Source organism: Chelonia mydas, chromosome 2 (assembly GCF_015237465.2).
Source record: "Chelonia mydas isolate rCheMyd1 chromosome 2, rCheMyd1.pri.v2, whole genome shotgun sequence".
Lineage (NCBI taxonomy): Eukaryota > Metazoa > Chordata > Testudines > Cheloniidae > Chelonia > Chelonia mydas.
Genome location: NC_057850.1, coordinates 47,385,551 through 47,411,362, shown reverse-complemented (window position 1 = coordinate 47,411,362; position 25,812 = coordinate 47,385,551). Strand labels below are relative to the sequence as shown.

The window sequence follows — 25,812 nt, the reverse complement described above, 5'->3', positions numbered from 1 at the left end:
TGATACGCTGCCTAAAGTTTTCTATTTTGAACTCTAAGATTAAATAACAATTTATGAACGTTTCAAAAGTCAGCGATTATTGTGAGACTGTGGGTAGAGAAGCCGAATCTAGAAATAGGAATGCTGGGTGTCAAAAAACAGGCAGTTTCTAACACATTGTCAAACAAATGATAGTTAAGTTTAGAACCTCAATACAAAATGTTTTTCTGGCAAGGTATTAAATATGGCATTACTAATCTGTTTACTGGATAGTTCTGCTCTAGGTACTGACCTAGCTTAGGACTAAGTGACTCAATCTCCAAGCTGTTCCTATAATTTTTGTGCATTCCTCCTAAGAGAATTTTCAGCTTCCTTATGACTTGGTGTTTCTCTGTGACCACTCCTTTCCCCTTTCTGATGGGGTGGAAACAACCCAGCCCAGCTCCCAAGGTTCCTCCATAAAGCCCCTGGGGTACATCTAATCCACAAGAAAGAGATGGCTGGCCAGCCACCCCTTCCCCTGAAGGAGGGCATTCTGAAGAAAAACCTCAGAGGGTCCTCTGCTTTTTCCTTTAAACTGTCCCAGCCTGCACAATGTTGTTTTCTTGTTGTCCAACTAAGACATATGGGCAGGAGCAATACTCCCTGTGGTCAAGAACCCCTTCCTTGGCAGAAGCGAAATAAAAGTAAGAAGAAAAGAGCTGATGAGCAGTACAGTGAAAAAGAGCAGGAATGCTCCTACAGAGTTGGGAGAATTTTTGCCTCAATACATGAAGTTTGGGCTCTTTCCCTGATTTAATAATACATAAATACTGGTTATCTTCTCCCACTCCTCTTGATTCCATTAGTGAATTCTAAGTGTTCCTCTCTCCCCCATTAGCGAAATCTTCCCCCTCTCCCACCCACCTCTTTTCTTTGCATGGCTCCTTTCTCCCTGCATGGGCCACTTTGCTCCACCTCCTCTCAGGTCCCAGCCTCTCTGCTTCTCCCCCACCCTTGCACAAAAGAACAGATGGTCCTACCACTCTGCTTTCTATCACTTTCTTCTCTTACTGAAAAAGAGCAAAAGGTTCAAAGGCTGCTCTGTTCCCTGTACTTCTGTTACAGGAGCTGGGATGCTTGAACCACTCACCACTCTGTTCTCTTCTTTCTTTCTCCCTCCCTCCCCTCCAGCAAAGGAGTCAGAACCTCCCAGAACCGACTCAGTCCACTCATGCTGGCAAAATTTCTATTTGTCTATGGCCAGCAGGTTAATCAAACCCTGTCTGTGTGTTTTGTACAGTAGCAAACACACTGTCAGCTCTGTAACACAGTGACCTCTCTCCCCCCACCCCCTCCAAGCCCACAGAGACACCATTCAGTTGCTAGGGGGATTAGGATGAAGCAATACTACTGCTCTCTGTCCCACATCTCTACTAGGATACTTGCACATTAGGGTCTGTATTTAACCTTCTAACATATACTAGGGAAAGCAGGAGGAGTGTCCACCAACTTCCTTATAAGAACATTATTCTCAGGGACCCTGTACTAATGGAAAAAGCCATCAGAGTGCTAACCCTCTGCTGCCCAAACTGAGCCCGACTACGAATCAGGTCCCTCCTTCTACATTGAAAGGGAAGAAAATTCAGGAGATTTTCTCTCTTACTGCAAAAAGGTGCAAGCTGGGTGCTCAGTGCTATCATACTTACTGTATTAGTTAACAAACTGATAAAGGATCGCTTCATAAATTTTAAGTCACAATAATGTGGGGATATTTAATACAGTTAAATACCTGTTTTTGTGCTGGGTCAGCAATTGATAGAGCTTTTCAGTTTCTCCACTCCCATACAGGTAGTCTGCTTGCTCTATGATTTCCTCAACTTCAAAAGGGGTGGGGATGATGGAAAGAGAAGACAAAAAGATTAATAAATACGATAGCCTACCAGATAAGCAACAATATATTTCCAAGGACAACAATACAACTTGCTGTTAGCCAAAGTACCCTGAAACACAAAAAATCAGTACAAAAAAAATCAGCGCTAAAGATGGGGTCAAACAACTATTTCCTAAAATATATCAAGTGTCTCCAATTTCAAATTGGCTACCTATATACTAACTTTTAGCAGCCATGGGATACAGAATTGTACCAGCTTTGTTTATTTTCAATGAACAACTTCTGGGAACAGAAACAACATTAAAAAAATATTACTCTATGAAACTATAAAACAGCCCTTAGCAACAGACAGTGTTAGAAGTGTAACAGATCTTAGAACGTTAGTCTGATGACCTCACAATGGCAGAACAGAATGTATTTGGTTTAATTTCTGGTGATGAATAAGGACTTGTCTACAGTGCAATTAAAAACCCACGGCTGGCCTCGGTCAGCTGACTTGGGCTCACAGGGCTCAGGCCAAGGGTCAGCTTAATTGAAGTGTAGACATTTGGCTCGGGCTGGAGCTTGAGCTCTGGAATCCGAACATTTACACCGCAGTTAAACAGCCTGTTAGCCCAAGCCTCACAAGCCCGAATCAGTTGACCCAGGCTAGCCAAGGATGTCCAGACTCAGTGTAGACATATCCTAAGTGATCGGAACATGGAGCGTGTGGGAGGCCAGGGACTGAAATACAGCAAGACAAAGTGGATGAATGCAGTAAGGGTCACTTAGTATTGGACTGATCCTTCAATGTATTATCTTCATAATTTGTTGCAGGGTGACTTATGTTTTCAGTCTTAAATCATTGTCTTGTATAAAACCAGCAGCACATATAAATAATTCAAAAGTATTAAGATACGTCCGTGATATAATGCTTTTTAAAATATTGTAGGTTCTGGCCATCAGAGATAAGGGCTCCACAGTTCAGTTAATCAAAGTACCACTGTAACATGCATGAGGCCACAGACAATGAAACTGGAGAAAATGTTATTAAATGAACCCAAACTGGGCTTTTCAGCCCAGCTTGCTACTTTATCGAAGTTTTGCTGAATTAAGCCCTTAGCAGTTGCACAAGCACCTGGTTTTTAAAACTAGAGTGTCAAATTTTTGGTTTTAATACCACATTTCCCCCCCCTCCCCCCCAGAGTTCTTCCAGGTTTACTTTTTAGGTTCCTAAATAGGTTTAGCACAGCCTGCATTCCCAGTAACGGCAAGTCCCCCATTCTATATCATAACAAATACCTAGCTCTTATATATGAAGATATAGGTCTTTGTCTGGTCATTCTTATTATTTATCATCCCGCACAAAGCAAATACATGACGTTAGTGTTTTTGAAACAGGAACAAGAAGTGTCACAGGTTCAATTTAAGTAAAAAAGATAAATATATTAAAAATGAATATACTTCCACATTGTCAACCTGGAAAGTTAGGAGCTGTACCATTCTCCAGGATTCTTTCCACATTTTGGCCACCAGAGTTGTTTAATTCAATTTTGCTCATAATATTAAGGAGTTTAATATTTACTAAATATCTTAAAAGGTGACAATTTTAATTTGTGTTTTCTCTTCAATGGTGTTGCTATCCCAAATAATAAGTTTAACATTTTTCTTTTTCCCCATATTAATTCTGTATCATAACCTTCCAAAGTTTAAATTTCTGATAATGGAAATGGTGCGATAAGACTCATTCACATCACAGAATAATTATGCGAATAAAACATAGTTGTGTTCCACAAATTGATATACAAATATGGTGCAAGTTTCTACCATGATCATAAATAAAAGACATGAAAGAATGTGAGTAGCTTGCCTAGGTTCCTCTTCCTAATTAAAAACAAGGTGTTCCATCTGATAATTCTATTTTTGCCATAGGTTTGTTATATTTTGATTTAATCATTTTTTTTAAAAGAATGACCACATCCAACCATTGTTGGATTTTTAAATTGTTGCTAGAAGGAAACTTCACCCTGGTCAAAGGCCTTCCGAGTATCTAGACTGCCTAGCTCTCTTCTTCTTAATTCTTCAATTATGCTTATTATTCTACTAAAGTCTTCCATGTGACTAAGCCTCTTCTGATCCAAATATACAAATTTAGGGCCTTTGATTCTACCAAAAACATTTGCATAGATGTATAACTTTAAGATATGAATACTCTATTGAAGTTGATGAAAATACTCAAAATTAACCATTGTGTTTTACAGGATTAGCCACAATTACTTTCTCAATCCTTAAAACTGCAGTGTTTATAAAAGTTTTATAATCCTGTTTTAACAAGAGACGTGTGATCTACAAGAGTCAAGCCTTCACTGAATCTTGATTTGGTTTGAAAGACAGTCAGCCTGTACCTAAATTAAACTGTGGAGATTTTTCTTTTTCAATTTTGTAGCTGAATACTTTCATAAGTAAAGGATCATCTGGGTCTAGAATGCACAATATTTTGGTGCAAAACCACCCACTCCAGGTGCTTTCCTCAAGTGAACATGTTATATAGCTTTGGAGACTTCGTTTCCCCCACTCCCACCCCAGCTCCAATTTGTCTATGTAAAGTGTAAATAGGTTTCTTAGCTACATGCTTTTATTTCTGTTATAGGTACCTAGTATTCATATGGCCATAGCAACTGATAAAATAATGAAGTATCTTAATCTGGATCCATTATTAATTTCCCAGATTTATCCCATAGTTTGTATTTACAGCTTGAGTGCTGCTCTTAATGTAGCCACTAAGGCACTTTTCTGTTTTTACCTCCATTCATACATGTGCTTTATGAAATTAATTTTTTTTGTCTTTTCAAAGGCTAATTACCTATGTTCTTGTCTAGTACTTAAATGTCCATTTCCTTATTTTCAATTTTTATGTGAATATTCTATTATTTGATCCATTGGTGTTCATCTCTTTGAAGAGTTTTGAATATTCACTTATAAAATTTTTCAAATTTTTTTGTTCTGTGAGAGAAAGGCTGTCAAGAGTCTACTCTGTCAAACCTCAGACCTAGCTATGAACTAAATTGTATGATGAGCATCCTCTCCAACATCTTTCACTGGCAACAAGTATTCATTTAAGGAGCCACTGTCAAAAACTTCAGGGCTTATTTTCATTCTTCCATTGTTTGTACTGCCCTTATTAGATGCTTAAAAATAACATTTCTTTTGTTTCTTCCTTGACCATTGGTAAATATTGTTTGTACTTTTTATTAATAAAGGAAGGCATAAGTTAACATAGCAAATGATTACTGACTTTTGTTCAAGAGTTTTTATAGGGATATCAGCACATTTCTGTGAATAATTTGTGTTAAATTAGTTTCCCCTCTGATGGGAGAAGTCAGATTCTACAGTAGTAATAAAATATTTTACAGAAAATATTTAATTAAATAAAAACACATTTAAGTAACATAGAAATACTTGCTTGGTATTAATAATGTACGCTTGTTTGTTTTTCAATCATGTATTAGTTTCTAAAACAGAAAATCAAAGGAGGTAGGCCTTACAACGTTATTTGCTGTTATGTGGATTTTACAATACACTGATTGCTTGTAATTGCTTTTTTTTTTTTTGCTATCAAATAATATTTTCCAGTTTATTTCTCTTATTGCATATTAACATTCAAGACAACTTACTGTGCCCAATTTGTAGAGATATGGAGAATAAAATGGCTAGTCGTGATACAAATACAACATTCTGGCTCCTTAATTTTGACTGTTAGACGTTCACAGGTTTACAGAACAAGAATATTTCTATAAAATATGAATCAGATGCAGCACAAACTTGTTAAACTAAAACTGCAGTTAGGAATTATGACTGAGTTAACTATGGTCTTTACCTATTTCAAAGTACTGAGATGCTCTCAGAACTTGCCTTACCCTTGCAGAAGGGCTAGACTATGACCTAATAAAGTAATGCAGATTGTACCTTTCTTGGGCAAAAGTTTATTTTTGACAATATTTATTTAAGTGTCCGTGGGTAGCCCTGGGGTAAAACCTAATGGAAATGTTTTGATTTCTTTGATAAGAAATGGCTTGCTTCAGCCAGACAGCCTTCTGATTCCTCTTCTAGTAACATGGGCCCCTTAATACAGCTCCTGTTGTTCCTTTAGCTGTTGCTTTCTTGCCACTTCTCTTCAGAATTCAATGACATTTTCACCACATATAAAGAATATCTAAGTCCAGTATTTTAGGTATAAATGTAATAATGAAGAGGGCATCAAAGCCAAAAGCAATCTTAAGCATACAAGTTTAAAAATCAATACGTTTTCCATGGTTTCTTGTTGTTTCTCCACAAGCTTCAGGTTTCCATTAGGCCCTCTGACAGTGATGACATTTTTCTCTCAAATTTCATTGTTTTCAATATTTACCACTCAGTTCAGTACTACTGAAGTAAATGACTAACTATTTTAGGTTTGCTGGAAACTTTCTCTCTTCATCTCCACAGCTGTCAGTACATGCTTACCAGATTTAATATGTTGATTGAAATTTCAAAAGCGATGCTGTCAAGTCAAATCTTTTCTAAAAAGTTTTTCTTCCCTCTGTTAAACACCATCTTCTATTCCTTCAAGAATTTTGAGCAATTCTCATCTGGCTTGGTGTCTGCTAACTTGCCCTAAGAGCTCTGATCACTTGATTTTTCCAGCTTTGCTTTAATTGTGTACAGAAGGTTGTCAGTAGGTTCTTTTATAATGTGCTCAGAGCTATAATAGTCTTTAAAAATGACATCAGCCACTTTTTTCAATCCAGTACTCTGTAATTATTAAAAGAGTGAAGCCTACCATAAATATAGCTTAAATGAAGGCAAAAATAAATATATGCCAAATATTTCTAGTTATTTCTAAAACCTTGTGGACAATGAAGCTCTGAAGAGTGGAATCTACTGAAGCAACAACCAGTCCGTGGACCAGTGCCAGTCCCTGAGATCTCCCTGACACAGTTAAGGAAGGCAGCAAGCCGGTCTTTGGTATCAAAAAGGTTGAGAAACACTACACTAAAGGACGCAGCACTTAGGCAAAACGCTCACCTCAATATCTGGGAGAAGACAAAGGAATATGAAGATGGAGGATCATTGTTTCTACTGCAGTGAGCACAATGTTTATTTCTTCTGCAAGAATCCTCATTTGGAGCTTATTTGAAAAAAAAAGATGTATAAAATTTCCAAGAAATTCAGCAGCCTGGGAAGCATTTAGAGAGCTAGCATTGTACCGATTTAATTTTTATCAGAATAATATGTGTAAACATTACTTAAAACGAGGCTTTAGACTGAATCTTTGAGGTTTTACTATATTTCCAAAGATTCCAGCACTTACATTTCAGACCAAGACATTTTGCTCCATTTCTAGCTAAAATCATGAGCCCAATGCTGCTGACATAAGCTAGGATGTGGATTTCCACTAGTACCAATAAAAACTAAAATTCTAATTCTGCAGCTGAATCAAGGATTAATAGCTGTATTCTGAATCCCAAATTCAACCTTATCTCCCAACAAAGACTTCAAAGGAACAGCATCTGTGTCACAAGCTTATCTTATCCACACAGCAAAGTTTTGGCTATGCTCCTAGTGATATTTCTGAGAAGTGAGCCATGCTAAACAAGAACTTCACTATTGATTGAGTTCAAAGGTAGCCTACAGCTGAACAGATTGTATAAAAATAGCCTATAGTGGAGATATTGGAAAGCCTTACATAAAATGCTTCTCACAAAATTTTTGGTACTGTAAAGAAGTGCCAAGTCTGCATCTGAATGACCTCAGGACATTTGAATTCATAGAGCTTTACCTTTGATGCTAGCATGAACCACAGCAGAGTGAGAAATAGAGTGGTAAGCTTCATAACTCAAATAAGACACTGCTGAGAGTGCAAGCCCTCTTCTGAAAAGAGTTAATTTTCCAAACACCTGAAAAGAAAAATAAAGCAAGTTTATAATTTTTGACAAAGCTGCTCTGCAACTCTCTGGAGCAGCTGTTACCTTCCAACCTTATGTGCACAAGAGGCTCTCAGAAGTTACAGAATAACAATAATGGGAACAGTTTTAAGGTTTCAACTTCAAGATTTCAGTTTTTACTGTGCAAACAGGAAACTGGGCTTTGGGAATTGATTCATTATAACACTTTGGAACATGAACCTAGTACTATTAACATGAAGAAAGAATTAAAAAACAAAAAGTAACTGACTATGTTTAATTGTGCGAAGAATACAAGACAAAACAAGAAGCAAGAATATACAAGTTGTTTGGTAAAAACTGAATTTAGAATATGCTCTGATGAGTAAACAACTTTGAAAAAAGTCAAAAAGTGTCATGTTTTAATTTCATAACGATAAAGACTGAGTCAAACTATGAGTTATTTTCCTCCTGCTTCAAGTGTAATTGGAAACTTTGTAGGTAGCCTAATACTTTTGCCTGAAACCCACAAATATAATTGGCTTGGAAGGATCTCTTCATCTCTTAATTGATTTGATGCTCAAATTGTATTCAGACTCTCTTTGTTAATTTTGTCAATTTGCTAAAGCAAAAACCTGCTCATTACCAGACTTGTATTTGAGAATGTCATGGTTTGTGCGTTTTAAGTCACCAAAAATTTAAGTGAGAACTTGACTTGCTATTTATGCTACAACAAACATACATCAATCCAAGGTCTGGTCTACACTAGAGTTAAGTCAACGCAAGGCATCTTACGTCAAGCTAACTGTGGAAGTGTCTACACCTAAATTTCGCTCCCGCCAACATAACTGCCCCGCTATGCTGTCTTAATAACTTCACTTCCACAGGCATCATAGAGTCAAGGTCGATGTAGTTACGCCAATGCAGTGTAGACACTGTGTTGCTTATGTCAACTATTACTGGCTTTCAGGAGCTATACCACAATGCCCCACATTGACAGTACTATCGATACAAGTGTTCCTGGTTAGGACATGCACTGTTAATGAAAGGAGTGAAGCGCAGACACACACAAGTGATGTAATTACTACAGCAGCTGTATGCCAGTGTAAGTTAGGTTGACATAATTTTGCAGTGTACTCCTGGCCTAAGTCAAGCAACCCTTAAAACATTATTACTTTTGTAGAGCATAAACCCAGCTATTTTAGAAGTCAGAATGTCATCCGTAGGCACCAATAATTCCTATTTATTTCTTCACATTCCTTTCTACATGGCTCATCAATTTAGCATTCAGTTGCCACACATGAAAAAATGAAACCTTAAACAGTGACAGGGAAGCAGATTATTTTCCCCCGCGGCCATGACACTAAAAGTAGAAGCTTCAGGCAGGGGAAACAAGGGCATCAAGAAAACACTCACTGCCCACCCATAGTGAACCAGGAACCAAGTGTAGTACAGTTCAGAAAAAACAAGCCATGTGTAACCTGTTTGGGATTGTCTGTATGGACAGAAGGCATCTAAGAAGTGGGTCACATCAGGCACTGTTTAGCCATGAGCTCCATAGCTGTGTTTCGGGCTGATGCTAGTAAGGGCAACGTCTGGGCAGCAGGCGTCCTGACATGTTGCAGTGCTGCAGTTAGCAGTGTTTGAGGAAAGGGATACCTGGGGCAGGTTAGTGTTTGTCTTCAGCCCTGTCGCTAATAGGGCTTCACCTGACCTGCACATTCTAGAACAGCGACTGGACAGGGCTCAATGGCAGCGCGGCCCGACCCCCTCCACCCAGGCAGGGGGATGCGAGAGGGTGCGAGGCCCGAGTGCGCCCAACCCCGCGGGCCGCAGGTTTACACCGGGAAGGGGTGGGGGCGGGGCTCCTGCAGGGGAAAGACCGGGGCGGTGGACAGGAGGCTTCAATGGCAGGGAGACGGGCCCCTGGAAGAATCTCCGTCCGGCAAAGACGGTCTCTCTCCGGCGGGGGTGACAGGCTGGGGCAGCGGCCCGGCTGGGGCGCTGGCCTATGACTGTCTCGGCGGAGAGGGGCGGGAAAGGGTCCCCAGAGTGCGTCTCCCACGCGGGGCTCGATCTCCACCTCTCCCACCTGCGCCTGCCGCCACCAGCCGCGTCTCAGGCCTCCAGCCTCCGACAGGAGCCGCTTCCCCGCCCAGGCGGCGCCTCGGCGCAAAGGCCTCAGGATAATAACCGCTGTCGCCATGATGCTCCACCCCGTGCTTGGCCCGACGCGCCCGCATCCTAGGGAACCCAGTGAGAGCGTCCGACCGGAAACGGTCCCTGGCAACAATGTCCGGGCCATACGGGACCGGGGCTCCCTGTTTCGACAGGATGCGGGCAGCCCCGATAGTGTCCGAGTAGGACACATGACCTCGCTCTTTCCGTTCCGCCCGCTGGGTTCTCTGCTCTTTCCCCCATTCTTTAGAGGGAAGCGTCGTTGGGGGGGAAGCTCAAGTAGGGTCTCTGAAGTAGCAGAGTTGGGAGGGGTGGGGGGAATTGTGATCACGTGGCCTCATCCGCCTCTGGTCGAAACGAACATTCCCCGCTCGGGAATTTCATGGCTGCCCCGGGGCGTATCTCGCGCATGCTCCGCTGCGCCCGTTTGCGGGTGGAGCGGTAGGCGGGCGGGCTCGGGGGCGGAGCGTAGGGCCTGGAGCCTGTAGGGGGGCCCGTGTTATTGCTCCGCTTTCTGGCTCTAGCCGCTTCCTTCCTTGGTTCCGGGGCTTGGACCCTCAGCGCTGATCGGTGAGTGAGGCCGCGGCGCCTCGCCGGGCTGGGCGGCGGTGAGCGAGGCTAGGGCAGTGGGCCGCCGTGGTCTGGTGATGGGGAAGGGGGCGGATCGAGGGCACGCGGCCGGGGGGGCCGCGGGCAGGGGCACGGCGGATGGGGCGCGCTGGGCGGGCGGCGGCTGCTGAGGCGGGGCGCGGTTGGGGCGGGGCCAGAGCGGGCGGTTGCGGGGAGCGGAGGAGGCAGTTAAGTGGGCGGGGCAGTTGAAGAGTGGGGACGCAGGTGTGGGGAGGGGAGGGTGCTGCCCACTGCAAACCCCTTTGCTGCGTCGGGACCCACCTGTGTAAAGAACGGAGTTAACTCCCTGCTTACATTACCTGGAGGGTCCCTACTCCCCCACGGCGTAGGCCGAGCCTTTGCAGGCTGTACCTCCTGCAGAGGAGGGGCTGCCTGCCTGCGGGTAAAGTGCACAGGGTGGCTGCTACTGCAGCTTAAATATTTTCCAGAAGTTGCTTTATTAAGTCTTTTCATATCCCGGGTAGGTAAATGCTATTGTTATTTCACAGTTAGGGAAACTGAGGCACAGACGTTAAGTGATTAGTACAAAGTCATCACATGACTTACCATAAGTGAGTTGCAGAACCAAAAGTAAAGCCTAGGAGCGATGGCTCTGTTGTGTGTTTTAATTGGAACGTGAGGTAGTGGTTACACTAATCTGTATTATTCTTGTAGTGTGTTTTAACCTGTTGTCATTTGTGGGCCCCAAAAAAATTGCAAATGGAGGTGTGGACCCCTTTGGAAATCTTAGACAGTCTGCGGACCCCAGGTTGAAAACCACCGTTCTATGGTAACAGCAGCCTTTCGTGGACTTCTTACGCATAGTCTGTGGACCCTGTGGGGTCTGTGGATCACAGGTTGAAAACAACTGGATTAGTGTACCAGCTTGTATTGTAAAATATAGACTAAGGGTTTTGACCAGCTTCCTTTTTTAAAGGACATACCTACAATGTGAAGCTGTGTGGGACTAACTGGTGTGAACCTTAAGGAGGCAATTGGCGTTATGCTTGTCCTTGGGTAGTTGCTTAAAACCAGTTTCATTTACTTAAATTGTAAGTATTAGCCTATGTAGAAATGTAATACTATTCCTCTAATGTGTTTTTCCAAAACTGTTCCCGTAGAGCTGGTTGAAGAAGGACAAAATACCTTGTGATAACTTTCATGAAAAACTGTATCCCTTTTTGATGGGGGCGGGGGGAGAGGGAAATCTCTGTTTGTTTGTTTTTTGACCAGCTCCATATCTTGGTACTGTTGAAGGCAGAACTCTGTTCACACATTTGTCAGTCTTTAGGTTTCCAACAGAGGGTGTAGGAAAAAGCTGGATATTTGTAATGCCAACCAATTTTTGAAGTCCTTGGACTTCAAAATCATACCATCTAAGCTCATCAAATGTAGTCAGTAACAAGGATCTGGAAAAATCTAGATGCCAAAATTCCTAAAACATGACCAAAACTCATCCTGAAGCTTGCTCTTCAAGCTTCAATTCTGAATCCATGATTTGTACCAGCTGCATAGGCGGTTATGGTCAAAATTTTCAGAGCATCCATTGACTTCTCAAAATTGATTCGGACTTAGCTTGGCACAAAAATCTTTTAAAAACCCATACCTTTGGCTCTAAGTAGCTTCTGATGCTGTTGAATTAAGCATTTTAAGGGCATGTGTCAGGATGCATGGGACTTCGCAGATTTCTCTGAGGACAGGCACTGGCTACATTTGTCAGTAGAAAGAAAAGGAGGACTTGTGTCACCTTAGAGACTATCAAATTTATTTGAGCATAAGCTTTCGTGAGCTACAGCTCACTTCATTTGTCAGTAGGTGACTATTTAGGGGGTGGTGTCCAAATATTTGGCTAGATCTAGTTGAAACAAGTTGAGTTTTTAGACTTCCAGTAAACTCAGTCTGACGGGCTGAATCTGACACTGGCTCAATACATTGTCATCTAACGGATTTTTCAGTAAAACAGAACATCATGTTCTTATCTTACTGTTCAGAACAGCAATTGCTAAAAGTGACAAGTTTTTAGAGAATGAAAATGTAATCTTTCTAGGATTACTATTGAAATTGCCTGAACTTTGTTTCGATTCAGGTTTTTTTTAAAAGGTAAAATTACATAAACTCACACTGGTTTTGATGTGCTCTGTTTCAGCTGAGTAGAAAAATACTCAGTGTGTAGCTGTCTAGGTTGAAATGTAATCATAGGTAAGCAACAGACTTGTAGAAGTAATGTAGCATATGGCATGGTCTTATTGCAGCCTTGGTATACATATCACTTCATGTTACACTGTTTATGGATCCCAAAAATCTTTGATTGTAGAGTAATTATGAAAGAAATTCAACTATCCTCGAATCCCCAATTAATCTTCCCCCAGGTAAACCATTTTCATACAACAGAACCTTGCAGCAACTGGATGTGTGCATTCACGTGCTGCCTAACTGTGTTTATCAGTAATTCTGGGTGAATTGGCCAGCTGTTCCTATGAAGAGTGGCATTAGTAATGCTTGAAGCAATGCATTTGAGGATGCTCATAAATCTTGGAGAGTCACGGAGGCGTGGGGCACAGGTCACTTGCAGGCTGGTGGGTCTGTCTATATAGTAAGATAAGCGTTATGACTAAGGCTACGATTTAATCCATGAGTATTTTTCATAAAAGTCATGGATGGGTCACGGGCAAAAAACAAAAAATCATGGCCCCATGACCTGTCCATTACTTTACTAAAAATACTCATGATCGAATCTTGGGGGGGGGCGAGGGGGAGGAGGGGTGTTGCAGGGGAAAGCAAGGGGTCTGCTGTGTGGAGAGCCCCGGGAGGCCGCTGCCGCTCTGGTCTCTGCGGGCGGGGGGGGGGGGGAGAAGGCACGTAAGCCCCGGGGACAGCCATGTTGGCAGCTCCTTGGGCTGTCCCCGGGGCCGCCAGAGCAGTGGCCGGTGCGGCTGGCTGTGAGACTGTCCAAGCAGCTGGCTACAGAGCTGCTCTAGCAGTGGCCGGTGTAGCTGTCCCTAGGGCCACCTGAGCATCTGGCTCCAAGGCCAGCTACTTGGACGACCCTGGGGTCAGCAACACTGACTGCTGTATTAGTCATGGAGATCGCAGGAAGTCATGGAATTCACAACTTCCGTGACAGACACGGAGCCCTAGTTATCACCTCTTTCCAGGAAGACAACCATGTGGCATCCTACACTGATGGCAAGGGTGATGTGTGGCTAGGTGCCATGGTAACTAGCCAAGTATTTGTGTGTACAGGGTGGATGAAAATCAGTGATTTAGAAAAATTAAAATTCAGATTTTTTTAATTAAAATTAAATGCAGTTTGTTTTTAAAAATAAATGTATTTGAAATTGACAACCTATGTTAAGACTTGCACTTATAATTAGAGCTTAAATTCGTTGGAGCTGTCCAGAGCAGAGTTCTGGTACATATTTTCAACCCCTCCAGAATTTTTATAGGATGTTGCAGGGGCAGGGAGGGTGTTCTGGGAAATACTCTGAGAATTTAAGCCCTGTTTATAATCTAATGAAAACATTTAAATTAAACTCATAGTATTTAGTATATGTTTGCTGCCATCCTTTAAAGAAACTTAAAACTCTGACCTGATGGTGGTCACCTGGAACCAGAATTTGTTGAAATGCTAAATTAGCTTTTGGCAGCAGTAGCCTCTACTTCAGGTGCAAATGGAATTTTTTTTCAGTTGAGTTTATTAAACTAGCTCAGTTCAATGGGTAGTTCAGACTTAAATTGGGAATTAGAAAAAGCAGGAAAGCTTGTTTTCCTTTTCCAGTCTATGAATAAAAATCAAGTTTGAGAGGATCAGATTTAGAAGTTCTGAAATCTTGAAAGATACTGCCCAGAAACAACAGTTCAGTTCACCAACTGCAGATCATACTTTTCTTGTTTAATAAATCAGTTAGTTTTAAATGGAAAACATGTTTTGATGAGCTTTTGATAAACTTTTTTTCTTGTGTTTAATTTTTAAAAGTTTATGCTTGCTGTTTTTGCCCCTTTTTAATTGAATTTGATTTTCCATCCAAGCAGTTTGATTCAAGTCACAAGTAAAAATGTATCTGTTATAACTCTTATTAAATAAGAAATATCATTCAACATTTTTAACAAAATGAAAAATTAAGAATCTGAATACATGTAAATTGAGCTATATAATTGCTTAAATAAGCATATAAGTGATTGATTGTAAATACTTTGTTGTTAAAATTACTTTCCTAAACAAATTGTCACCAATTGGTATGAGAGACTATGCACAGCAATCAGGTGTCTTGGCTCACTAATTTATATAGTGACACCAGCTCTTGGTGCTTTATGAATGAAGATGATCCTTGCTCCCAAAATCTTAGACAAATATCAGCGATGATACAAGAAAAATGTAATATGAGTAGTTTAGGTTCGGCACACATTTTGTTAGTTCCAGGTTTTTTATGACAGTTTTGATATATAACTGGATTTTTAGTTGAGGAGATAAGAGAAACTGTATAGCTAACATATCTAGTCGGAAATTGGAAGACGTTGTGTAAATAAATTTGCCTTATTTTTAGTTGCAATGAATTTTTAGTCACCTTGAATAAAAAAGGTATCTTTTTACATTTCTAAAAAGCATTTTCTTCTCTGTCTCTTTTGACCAGCCATTTTGTCATTTTTCAGAGTAACTGCCGTGTTAGTCTGTATTCGCAAAAAGAAAAGGAGTACTTGTGGCACCTTAGAGACTAACCAATTTATTTGAGCATAAGTGAGCTGTAGCTCACGAAAGCTTATGCTCAAATAAATTGGTTAGTCTCTAAGGTGCCACAAGTACTCCATTTTGTCATTGTCAGATCCCTCTTCCTTCAGCTGTTTCCCTTTGCAGTCCTAACTTACCTTTTGGATGCCCCTCTGCCTGACATCATACTACACTCCTTCCCATGTACCCCAAAGTGGTATTTCTCAGAGTCTGTTCCCAAATTCATTCTGGATTAGTTTGTCCTCCTGTCTGTTCAACCTTTCTTTAGCCAAGTAGTTCTTTGAATTTGCAATCCCTTCATTTTCGGCATGCCTTTCTATTGTCCAGGGAGGGGCAGGGAGTTTTAGGATGCTTCTTGACTCCATTCTAATGTTTACTGTCCATGTCAAAAAGATGTTAGCCTTGTGGCATGCTAACTGTCGGCTGTGTCTCTTGAGTTTCAAAAAAAAGGAGCTCATACAATAGATCCACACTCAAAAATATGATTGTGATGGACTGTACCCCATGTTCAGCATTTTTACAAGATGATAAATATTGTACAAAGTATGCTTTGTGAGGTATCATTTGAAAACTCATAATCTACTGAATGTTATTGTCCTGTTTACATACAATGCTGATACACATATTTTAAGTTATAAGATTCTACTGTATAACATGCTCCAAGTTTAAGAGAACCAGGCCCAGACCAGTTTTTCAGAGACAAAAACACTGGTGCTCCTGCCAGATATCAGCATAATCAGATGAACTATAATGGACTATCACCTAGGTAAGCAGCTGTTCTTTGGCAGGAAGGTGGGTGTGAGCAAGAACTTTACATGTTGACAATGGAACAGCTGGGAGTTTCCGTGTAAATAGACTGGCTGTTGCCTGAACCTCAGCTGGAGATAATCCTCCAAGAGGGTAGACGGGTATAAGAACGAGAAATAATGGCTTTCAAATCAACTCTCTACCCCCATCTCTACTCACTGCCCCTGTAGCGCTTGAAAGTCAAAGGAAGCATCATTGAACTGGGCGAGGGGTCCTGGCAGGGAGGCTTTTCATCCAGTACAGACTGCTGTAAGCATATGGTAAGATAAAGCCTTTGCTTTGAATCCATTTAGCTTGCTAAGTTAGGTGTTAGTTTTCATATTTTTATTTGTAACCAATTCTGACTTTGCTTGTAGTCACTTAAAATCTATCTTTTTGCAACTTGTTTTAACTAAACCAGTATATGTTTAGATTGAAATGTTGGGGAACCTCCATTTGATATAAAAAGATTTGTGCATATCATTTTCCATCGGTGAAATGGCCAGATATGATGTGTCTGCCTGGGTTCCCTTGTTTGTGTATCATGAGAAGCATGTAGGAGGTCTGTGTGGTGGTTCATGGGGGATGAGTTTGTAGAGTTTCTCTAGGTGGTGTTTGGGGAAGGATTTGATGATACCACAATTTACCCAGGAAATTAAGGATATGGGACTGTCTTTGAGTTCTTTATAGTAGGTGGTATTGGAGAGTTGTCGGTTGGGCTTGTTAACGTAGTTGTCGCTGTTGAGGACTATTCTGGCATCACCACAGTCTGCTGATTTGATATCTGGTGGTTAGATTTCAGGGACTTTATGGCTGGCCTCTTGCTGATGGAGAGATTATGATGGCTGTGATGTTTAAGGATTTCAGTCAATTTTTTTTCCTGAAGCAATCAATGTAATTGAGTGTGGTTTCGTCTGCTATGTGGTGTTCAGTCAGATTGCCAGTGGAGATGTAGTAATTGTGAGTGGTGGTGTCATTTGAGACAAATGTCCCTACAGACCAAGACACACCAGTTCAACATGGCACCAGACCAGATGCAAACAGAACAACAGATGCAAAACCTGCAGACGTATATTTACTGCTACATTGATCAACACTCGCCCACAACATAACTTTCAAAATCAGTGGACCTTACACATGCCTATCACAGCATGTGGTTGTGACCTTATCTGATCAGAGTATGACCATGCAAGTCATCGTTGCTACCACTGTTATATAATTGCAACAAATCTTATACAAAGTGTGACTTATGGCCAGAAAGGGTTACACAGCTTGCTAGCTAATTGACCCATATTCAGCCCTTAGAGATGTTTTGGTAAATAATGTTTGCGGTTTTGTGTGTTTACGTATATACTGTTAGAGGTTAACAATGTAATCAAACAGTCCATCTATGCTGTCTTCTGTTAATTCAGAGCTCAAAAGGAAATATTAACATTTAAATGAACTGTAAACATAGTGATATCACTGTATTCATCTCTCTTTAAAATGTATAGCAATTCACCTGCGAATGGTGGAAAAACAGGCAATTGCTTTGTGTTAATCTGTGTAGCTAACTATCGGTAATGTTTAGGAAATAGGTCTACTTCATTCTCCATGATTGCCTGTTGTTTGCCTAAGGACTCCAACCTGTCAAGAGAAGGCCTGGAATTGTATAAAAACCCCTTGGGTCCTGATCCTTTTTATCTCAGATCTGCTTGATGCTTCACGCAGAGGACGCGTAAATCATAAGGCTGAGATCTCCAGTCCTAATCTGGATCACCCTGAATATGAACATTGGACTACAACCTATGGACTAATTCTGAAAACTCTTTGCAACTGCAAAGCTCATCATCTCTGCTATGAATCTGATCTCAGAACTGTACTCATGTCTGTATGTATATTGATCTTTTAACCAATACTTTTTTTAAAATAAATTTTAGTTTATTTAATAGGAATTGGCTGTAAGTGTGTAATTTGGGTAAGATCTGAAATATTCATTAACCTGGGTGGTAATGTGTCTGATCCTCGGGGATTGGTAGAACTTTTTTATATGATGAATAAGATTTTCAGTAATCCTCATCATATTTGACTTGGGTGTCTGGGTGGAGCCTAAGACTGGGTTGCTTTAAGGGAACTGTGTTGTTGGCTTCTGGGTAACTAGTAAGGTATTATAGAAGCTGTTTTGTGCTGGTTTGATAATTCTAAGTGTTGGAATGCTCACCAGCTTTGGGGATTGTCTGCCCCATTCTTTGCAGTTCACCTTAATTGAGTAACTCCAGTGTGGCCCCCTAGGAGTCCTTGTTACAGTGGTGTACCTCATTCAGTGCAGTAAGTGCCTCAACAACTGCTATGTGGGTGAAACGAGACCATCTCTGTGCTCTCAAATGAACTCACAGGAATATCATAAGACACAAACACCCTGTCCCTTGTGGGCAAACACTTTTCACTAATAATCACTCTATATCTGACCTATCAGTCTTCATCCTCAAAGGAAACCTGCACAACACTTTCAAAAGAGGAGACTGGGAGCTTGAATTCCTAACTCTGCTAGACACTAAAAATCATGGACTGAATAGAGACACTGGATTTATGGCTTATTACAGCAATCTGTAAACCACTAACCCCCCTTTTTGTCCTATGGGCACAGACATGGGCCACTCTTCCTTGAATGGTCCCTTTAGAATATGTGTTAACTACTTATGCTAAACAATCTGTTCCATCTTGCATTGAGCTGTGATGCTCAAAGTTCCTTTTCCAGACCTGAAGAAGTGCTGTATGTGGCTGAAAAGCTTTTCTCTCTCACCAGCAGAAGTTGGTCCAATAAATGATATTACGTCACCCACCTTGTCTGTCTAATGTCCTCGGGCCAACACATCTACAACTATATTGCTTACTGAACAAATCCAGTATATTATATTCACTGAACTAAAGCTCAACTAATCTCATATTCTTCTGACAACATAGAATGTTAAGCTCCAAACTTGTTGAGTTATCTAGGTGCAAATAGTATTGGCTTTCTTACTTCAGTCAGAGAAAGCCTTTACCCAGAAATGACTGCCATAAGCTTTACCAACACATTCCAAAAATATTCCTTTGGTTTGAAAATAAGCATGGAGACTTTTAGATCAAAGTAAATTTTTTCCCCAGAAAGTTGAGTAATTGAAAATAGGACTTTGATTTTGAGTATCTCATAAATCATTACAGTTCTGCTATCATGGGGCATAATACAAGTGAATTGTTCCTGTGTTAAACTGTTCATTCTTTTTGACTAAAAGGTCCTGGAGTTGAATTTGGGAACTTTGGTTTGGTAGATGTATACAAATAATTTATTATTGGTTTTGGTTTCTTTCTTTTTTTAAATTTTAATGCAAGGATATCACCACTATGACTCTGATTTTTCACTGAGAAGCACATAGGCAGACCTCTGAAATCAGTCCCCTGAGAACTGACTTTTAAGAATTGGAGTTTGTAGAGTGAAATTCGGTCATGCCATGCTAATAAACTGAAAAGGGGTGTGTGAAGTATTAGACTAGAACATGTGATCACTTATATTTCATTCCTGCCTGGCAGATAGAAGCAAGTTCTAACTAGAAAATATCCTCCTTTCTTCCACTTTGCATTAATCACACAGCCAGCTACTGACTGTTTGTAGAAGTTAGAGTAAAAATGTTATATAAATTAAAAAAAAGGCATGACTTGGGCATTCGTCAAGTTGCTTAACTGAAATCTTTTTCTAAAGTAATTGACACTAAAAGGTATTCTGGTAAACTGTAGACCTTATTCTGATAAACATATTTTTGCTTATCTGAATACTGTTTAACAGGTTCATTTTCAGTGTACATCTTGATGAGTTTAGAGGTTATTTGTATAAAGTATAAACTTTACTATACTGCCCTGTAATTCAGGAGATTGCTGTTTCTTAGTATTCAGCCCTAAACAAAATAGCTAACTTTAAAAGTGCTGTAATGGAGTAGGTACATTGGCCTTACCCATGTTTCAGTAGAAAAGCTTAGGAAGACTAATGAGGTGTAGTAAATCACAGGACCTGGTAAAGCCATTTGTAGACAGACCCAGAAAGTCAAACTGATAGTTTCTTGCCTGCGGCTTTTACTATCTGTAGTAAGTATTACTGTTCCTCAGTAAACACTACTTGGCAAAATAATTCAGGGCAGCTTCTTTTATATAAATCTATTTATAACTAATTAATAGTCTGACCTATTATATAGGTTATGCCACCAGTATTTTAAGTAAATGTTTGAACTACAGGAATGCAATGATCTTTACGTAAGAAAGTGACCTAAGGTACATTATTTCTGAGAGCATTATGTGCCAAAAAATTAAAATTCTGCACACAGTATTTTATCACTTGCAGAATTTTAAATTTGTTAAATAAATATGGAGACTCCAGCATGGCATTGGGGAGCACAGGCTATTCGTTGCACAGAAGTGGGAGATCACTGTGCAGCTCCCCCCACAGGACATGGACTCAGTGGTGAAGTTGCACCCAACCCTGATACCATGCATGGACCAGGCCTGCCTCAGAAACACCCCATTGCCCTGTCCCTCTGTGCCAGGTGCACTAGGTGTGGGCAGGCAGGCTCAGGAATGCAGTATCCAAGTGTAGAGGGGCTTAATGTGGGGAGATCCAGCTGTGGGTTGAGAGGGTTCTGTGTGGGGTAATCTGGGTGCGGGTCCAGGTGAAGGTGGTTGGCGCTCAGCCGGGGGGGGGGGTGTCTTGGTGTGGGGGGATAGAGCTTGGCAGGAGGGTGTGGGGGATTCAGTGGGGGGTTCCAGATGCTGGGGAATGGGGCTCAGTGGGGTGGGGATCTATGTGAAGTTGGTTAGGGCTTGGTAGGGGATCCAGGTGCAGGTGGCTTGTCAGGGTGGTCCAGGGGGAGTGGGGCTTGTCGGGGGGTGTTCTGGATGCAGGGGGGGGTGAGACTCAGCGGGAGGGTCTGAGTATGAAGGGGTCTGAATGTACAGGGGTTGGGTGGATGGGGGAGCAGCTCCCTGTACAGGAATCCCTCCCACTGCAGCTGTGGAGCGATGGGTGCAGGAAACACAAGGGGTGGGGAAAGCTTGCAGAGCGTCTTACAGTGGGGGGAGAAATATGGGAGTGGGTCTGAAATGGCCCTGGATGCTGTGCTCAGGAAGAAGTAGTCCCATCCTGCCCAGCCGAGCCGGGACTAGCAGCTGAGCCCGGAGCAGGGTAGGAGCCACCAGTCAGGTCTTCCCCAGTCCCGCTTCCTGCCCCACAATGATTTACTTCTCTGACGGCTGCCCTGGCACCCAAAATATACTGCTGGGGATGGTTGCATGACCGCTCTTATGGCTTCCCTGTCAGAAAGTCCTTTTTCTGCAAGGAAGCAAAGAAAGCTGCAGGGGACATAAATTCTGCGCATGCGCAGTGGTGCAGAATTCCCCCAGGAGTAGTGCATGGAAACTGCCTTGGTATGTTCTTGGTTGTCCATTTGTATTTGTTAGACAATATCAGATCTGTTTAAGGAACCTCTCTTTATGCCCTGGAGAAAAAATAAAATAAAAAAATAGTTTAAAATAGTTTGGGCACTGTTATTACTTACACTAGTGCAATCCCACTGGTTCAGTCAGCAGTAGTACAGGTCTCTACTGCACAGATCTTCTAACAGACAAAGAGATACTCAGAAGTTTAGATATTAACTATTAGGATGTACAGGTACATGCAAATTAACTAAAGGGTGTTTCCTGTTGTTGTTACATTGTGCAATTCTAAACAGTCTTTCTTGGAAGTCATAAAAATTAAAGCTCATAACTCCTGTGTAAATTCACTGTTGCCAAAACCAAAGTCTGTAGTGTGCTCAAAATAATGCAGTAACTTGTGCACATGGCTTTTTCAGAGCTCTTATTTTTGGAACCTTTTTCAGATTAGTATATATGTAAAGGGCTAGGGCTTATTTTATAACAGGGTGGATAAAAATCAATGATTTTTTTTAAAAAAAATCTGCTTTTTTCCTCAAAAAGCATTTTACAAACAAAATCTGATCTAAAGATACATTATCGCTCAAAGATATCTCATCATGGAATAGGGATTACAAATTCTAATTCTACAGCATGAGACAATATATTCATGTAATCTTTAGGAAAAGTTTTGTTAATGAGTTCCAGTAGTCATAGATTAGGGACCCAGTATTATGGGGCTCCAGGGGCTTCTGTGGATTTGTGTCTCCAGAGATAACAGCAACAATGTTATTAAATAATGTATAGAGGTGAAAAATAACAGACCGCAACCCTATTGTCCCTCTGCAAATTTGTGTACACAGAGTCAATCCCTTACCTGTCTCTTAAAGTGTAAAGTTTCAAAAAGTTCACTGAATAGAAGATTGTTGGGGGCAGAATAGATTTGGACAAGGAGAAAAAGTCTGGCGATGGGAAGGACAGGCAGTAGAAACAGAAGTTAAACTGTTGGAGCAGCATATTCTAGAACTCCTGAGGTCTTTCTGAGAGTAGCCTTCATTGATTTGAGATCTAGCATACCATTCTCTCAGTAGAAGGGAAAACCTATAATGGCAGCTTGCAATAAAAGAGACCCAGTTTGGGAATATTTTAATGAACTTCCTCTACTTGTGGGTAAGACTGGCATGTGTGCAAAATGCAAACAGTGCAAAAAAGAAATGCAAGGCCTGGTCGCCCGAATGAAACAACACATGAGAAGTGCTCATTCTCAGGAGGAGGCTGCTTTGCATCTTCAGGTTGGTAAACTTTTTTATTTCATACTTCTTTCTTAAGGACTGCTTGTCTTACTTCTGGACTATTCTTGAATTCTCATGGTTGAGCAAAAAATATAGTTATTCTATGGTACTATCATTTTAGATGCAGTTGTGATTAAAAAATAAATAGCTGAAATAGGCAGATCTTCCTTTTACAATTTCACCTTTAAAGTAGTACTGAGCATCAGTGAATGCAATGAGTAATACTAAATGAGCAGTATGGTAATAATAATTAAATAACTGCATTGACTTTTTTTTTTTTTAGGAGAATCCATCTTCAACATACAGGATTCTGAAGACTATCCACCTTCAAGATCATCATCATTTTCTATAGTTTCCGAGTTATCTGCCAATGATAGTGTTTCAGTCACATCATGTATGTCACATAGCCACAGTATATCACCTCTAGCAAAAAGGGAAAGAAAAATCTCCATCATCCGGAAACAGCCATAGATAAGTTTGTGATAAGAACTAGCAGATTACAAAAAAATAATTGCCAGGTTTGTTTATGCAACAAACTCTCCTTTCCATATGATTGAGAACCCACGCTTCATTAACATGGTTTAGTCATTAAGACCAGGACACAGTTCACACAACAGAGCAGATATCGCAGGCAAATTGCTGGATAAAGTGTATGAAAGAGAAATTGAGCAGTGTGCAAGAGATCTAGAGGGTGAAATTGTTAACCTGAGTCTTGATTGGTGGAGCAGTGTCCACAATGATCCTGTTGTATGTGCTTGTGTGACAACAGAAGAAGGGAATGTCTTCCTTACAGAAACAATTGATACATCAGGAAATGCGCACACACAGCAGAATACTTACAAGAAGTAGCAGTAAAAGCTATAACAAACCGTGGGGAAAAAATTCAAATGTCTAGTATGCAGCTTGGTCACAGACATTGCTGCAAATGTGTCCAAGATGAGAAGAAATTTTGAAGAGAGTCCCAAGCTAATAACATACGGTTGCAGTGCTCATTTGCTGCACCTCCTAGCCAAAGACTTCAGTATTCCAGAAATAAAGGCTAAGGTTGAAATTGCAAAATACTTCCCTAACAACCACTTTGCAGTAGCTGCTCTGAAAAAAGCAGGAGGAACCAAGCTAGCTCTCCTGCAAGACGTGTGATGGAACCAGTAGTGGACTGTTCTAAGCGCTATATCAAAACTGGCCTAATCTGATGACCGTCTGTGAACAAAACCGTGAAAAAATAGATGGCGCTGTCACAGCCGAAGTTCTCAATATTGGGCTTAAGAGAAATGCTGAACACATGCTGAGTACCCTGAAGCCTGTTTCTGTAGCCTTGAACAACATGCAGGGAAATAGCTGTTTTATTGCTGACACTGTTGAAATTTGGAAGTAACTGAATGAGACCTTAAAAAGAGAAATATGCAATTGCAGAGTTAAATTACAAGCATTAAAAAAATGAATGGGACCAAACGAATGGGGTCGGTCCTGGGGCTGGTTTTGTTCCACATCTTTATTAATGATCTGCCCGATGGGACAGATTGCACCCTCAGCAAGTTCGTGTATGACATTAGGCTGGGGGGAGAGGTAGATACGCTGAAGGTCTCCTTCTTATATAGACCCTACTGTATTTGAGCGTTATAGATGTATAAATAAATATTTCACTACACCAGTGTACAATAATTTTGCTCACTGACCATTCACTTACAGGGCTCATAGCCATGTAGGTGATATGTAATAATTTTGTCTCAAGACAGTTCTTGGAAATTCTTTTAAAGTTTCCAGAAATGTTCACAAGCCTTAGCCAATGTTAATGGAATTTTAATGGGAACCATCAGGGTAGGCAACTCAAATTTTGTTTTTGTTTTGAATCACTAATTTTTTTTTATTTTCTCTCCATTAATGCTTTTTTTTTGGGGGGGGGGGGGGGTAAAGTGGATTTAGTGCAATGAAAAGGTGACAAATCTCTGAAGTCCTCTCTCCACAGAAAGGGCACAAATTGACTAGCATCTTTTCCACTCTGTAAAGACACATTGACAGTATCCACAGCTGTTATTCCGGCACTCTTCAACAGCAATAATAGACTAGATGGAAATCTTAGAATCAATATTCTCTAAGGCATCGAGAGGTATTTTTTATTAAAAGTTGGTAACAGCTTTTTCTAACATAACTTGAACCTGCTGATTTAAAAAATGGCTGTTACCAAGCTGAATTTTGACATTTAGACCCTCACATTTTGCAAATAAATGTGGCTGCCAAAATTCACCAGAAATGTATGTTATACCAACAGTGTGTGAATGGACTTGTCAGCAAATCAAATCAAACTGTTTACCATAATTCCTTTTCAGTCTATTCAGAACAGAAATGAGAAGATGTATACCATGGCGTTAATACCGCTAGCACCCTAATAGTCCACTCTGTATAGCATATAGTCCTTCATATATCCTAATGTTAGGAATAAGTTAATTATAACACAAGTTATATTTCCTGTAATATGTGAAATCATTCTTGCATGTTTACTGTGTTTTATAGTACATAATGCTTTGTAGTTAGAGCAGAATTAACATAGGATAGTAATTTTTTAGTTAGAGCAACAGTAGTTTAGAAGAGGTGGTGGTTTGATACCCATTGGTTAGTTGTAGGTAAACCGTGGAACCAGTAGTAAGTATCGAGATCCACCCAGTTTCCTGCAATTTCTGCATTATTTGCCAAGAATCAAATAAAGAAGATGTGCGTGAAGCAGGTGAACATAAAACAAGGCAGGCAACAGTCATTAGAAATCGTTTGAAAGGTACAAAATTCAGAGGCTGTCAAGGTTCCTCCCCCACTCTGAACGCTAGCGTACAGATGTGGGGACCTGCATGAAAACCTCCTAAGCTTATCTTTACCAGCTTAGGTCAAAACTTCCCCAAAGTACAAAATATTCCACCCTTTATCCTTGGATTGGCCGCTACCACCACCAGACAAATACTGGTTACTGGGGAAGAGCTGTTTGGAAACGTCTTTCCCCCCCAAATACTTCCCAAAACCTTGCACCCCACTTCCTGGACAAGGTTTGGTAAAAAGCCTCACCAA

The 25,812-nt window shown here is 40.8% G+C and overlaps 2 protein-coding genes across 9 annotated transcripts in view; one reads left to right on the top strand and one right to left on the bottom strand.

The window, feature by feature from the left end:
• RMDN1 (regulator of microtubule dynamics 1) overlaps window positions 1-10,339 on the bottom strand; it is a 30,905-nt gene extending 20,566 nt beyond the window's left edge. Inside the window, exons 1-3 of one of the 3 annotated variants that reach the window (XM_007052916.4) lie at window positions 9,845-10,339; window positions 7,650-7,767; window positions 1,751-1,838 (exon numbers count right to left, since the gene is read on the bottom strand). In XM_007052916.4, the coding sequence (XP_007052978.2) occupies window positions 1,751-1,838; window positions 7,650-7,767; window positions 9,845-10,123 (485 nt within the window). In that variant the 5' untranslated portion in view covers window positions 10,124-10,339. Of the gene's footprint in view, window positions 1-1,750; window positions 1,839-7,649; window positions 7,768-9,233 lie in introns of all 3 variants that reach the window. The other 2 variants (XM_043539392.1, XM_043539394.1) reach the window with 2 other exon arrangements.
• A 29-nt stretch (window positions 10,340-10,368) lies between these two features.
• The window catches only part of CPNE3 (copine 3), a 63,349-nt gene continuing 47,905 nt past the window's right edge, over window positions 10,369-25,812 (top strand). For 2 of the 6 annotated variants that reach the window (XM_037892336.2, XM_027818459.3), the window contains exon 1: window positions 10,369-10,500. The gene's annotated coding sequence lies outside the window, so the exon portion shown is untranslated. Of the gene's footprint in view, window positions 10,539-10,722; window positions 11,021-11,476; window positions 11,592-25,812 lie in introns of those variants that run through there. The other 4 variants (XM_037892334.2, XM_037892335.2, XM_043539391.1 and 1 more) reach the window with 4 other exon arrangements.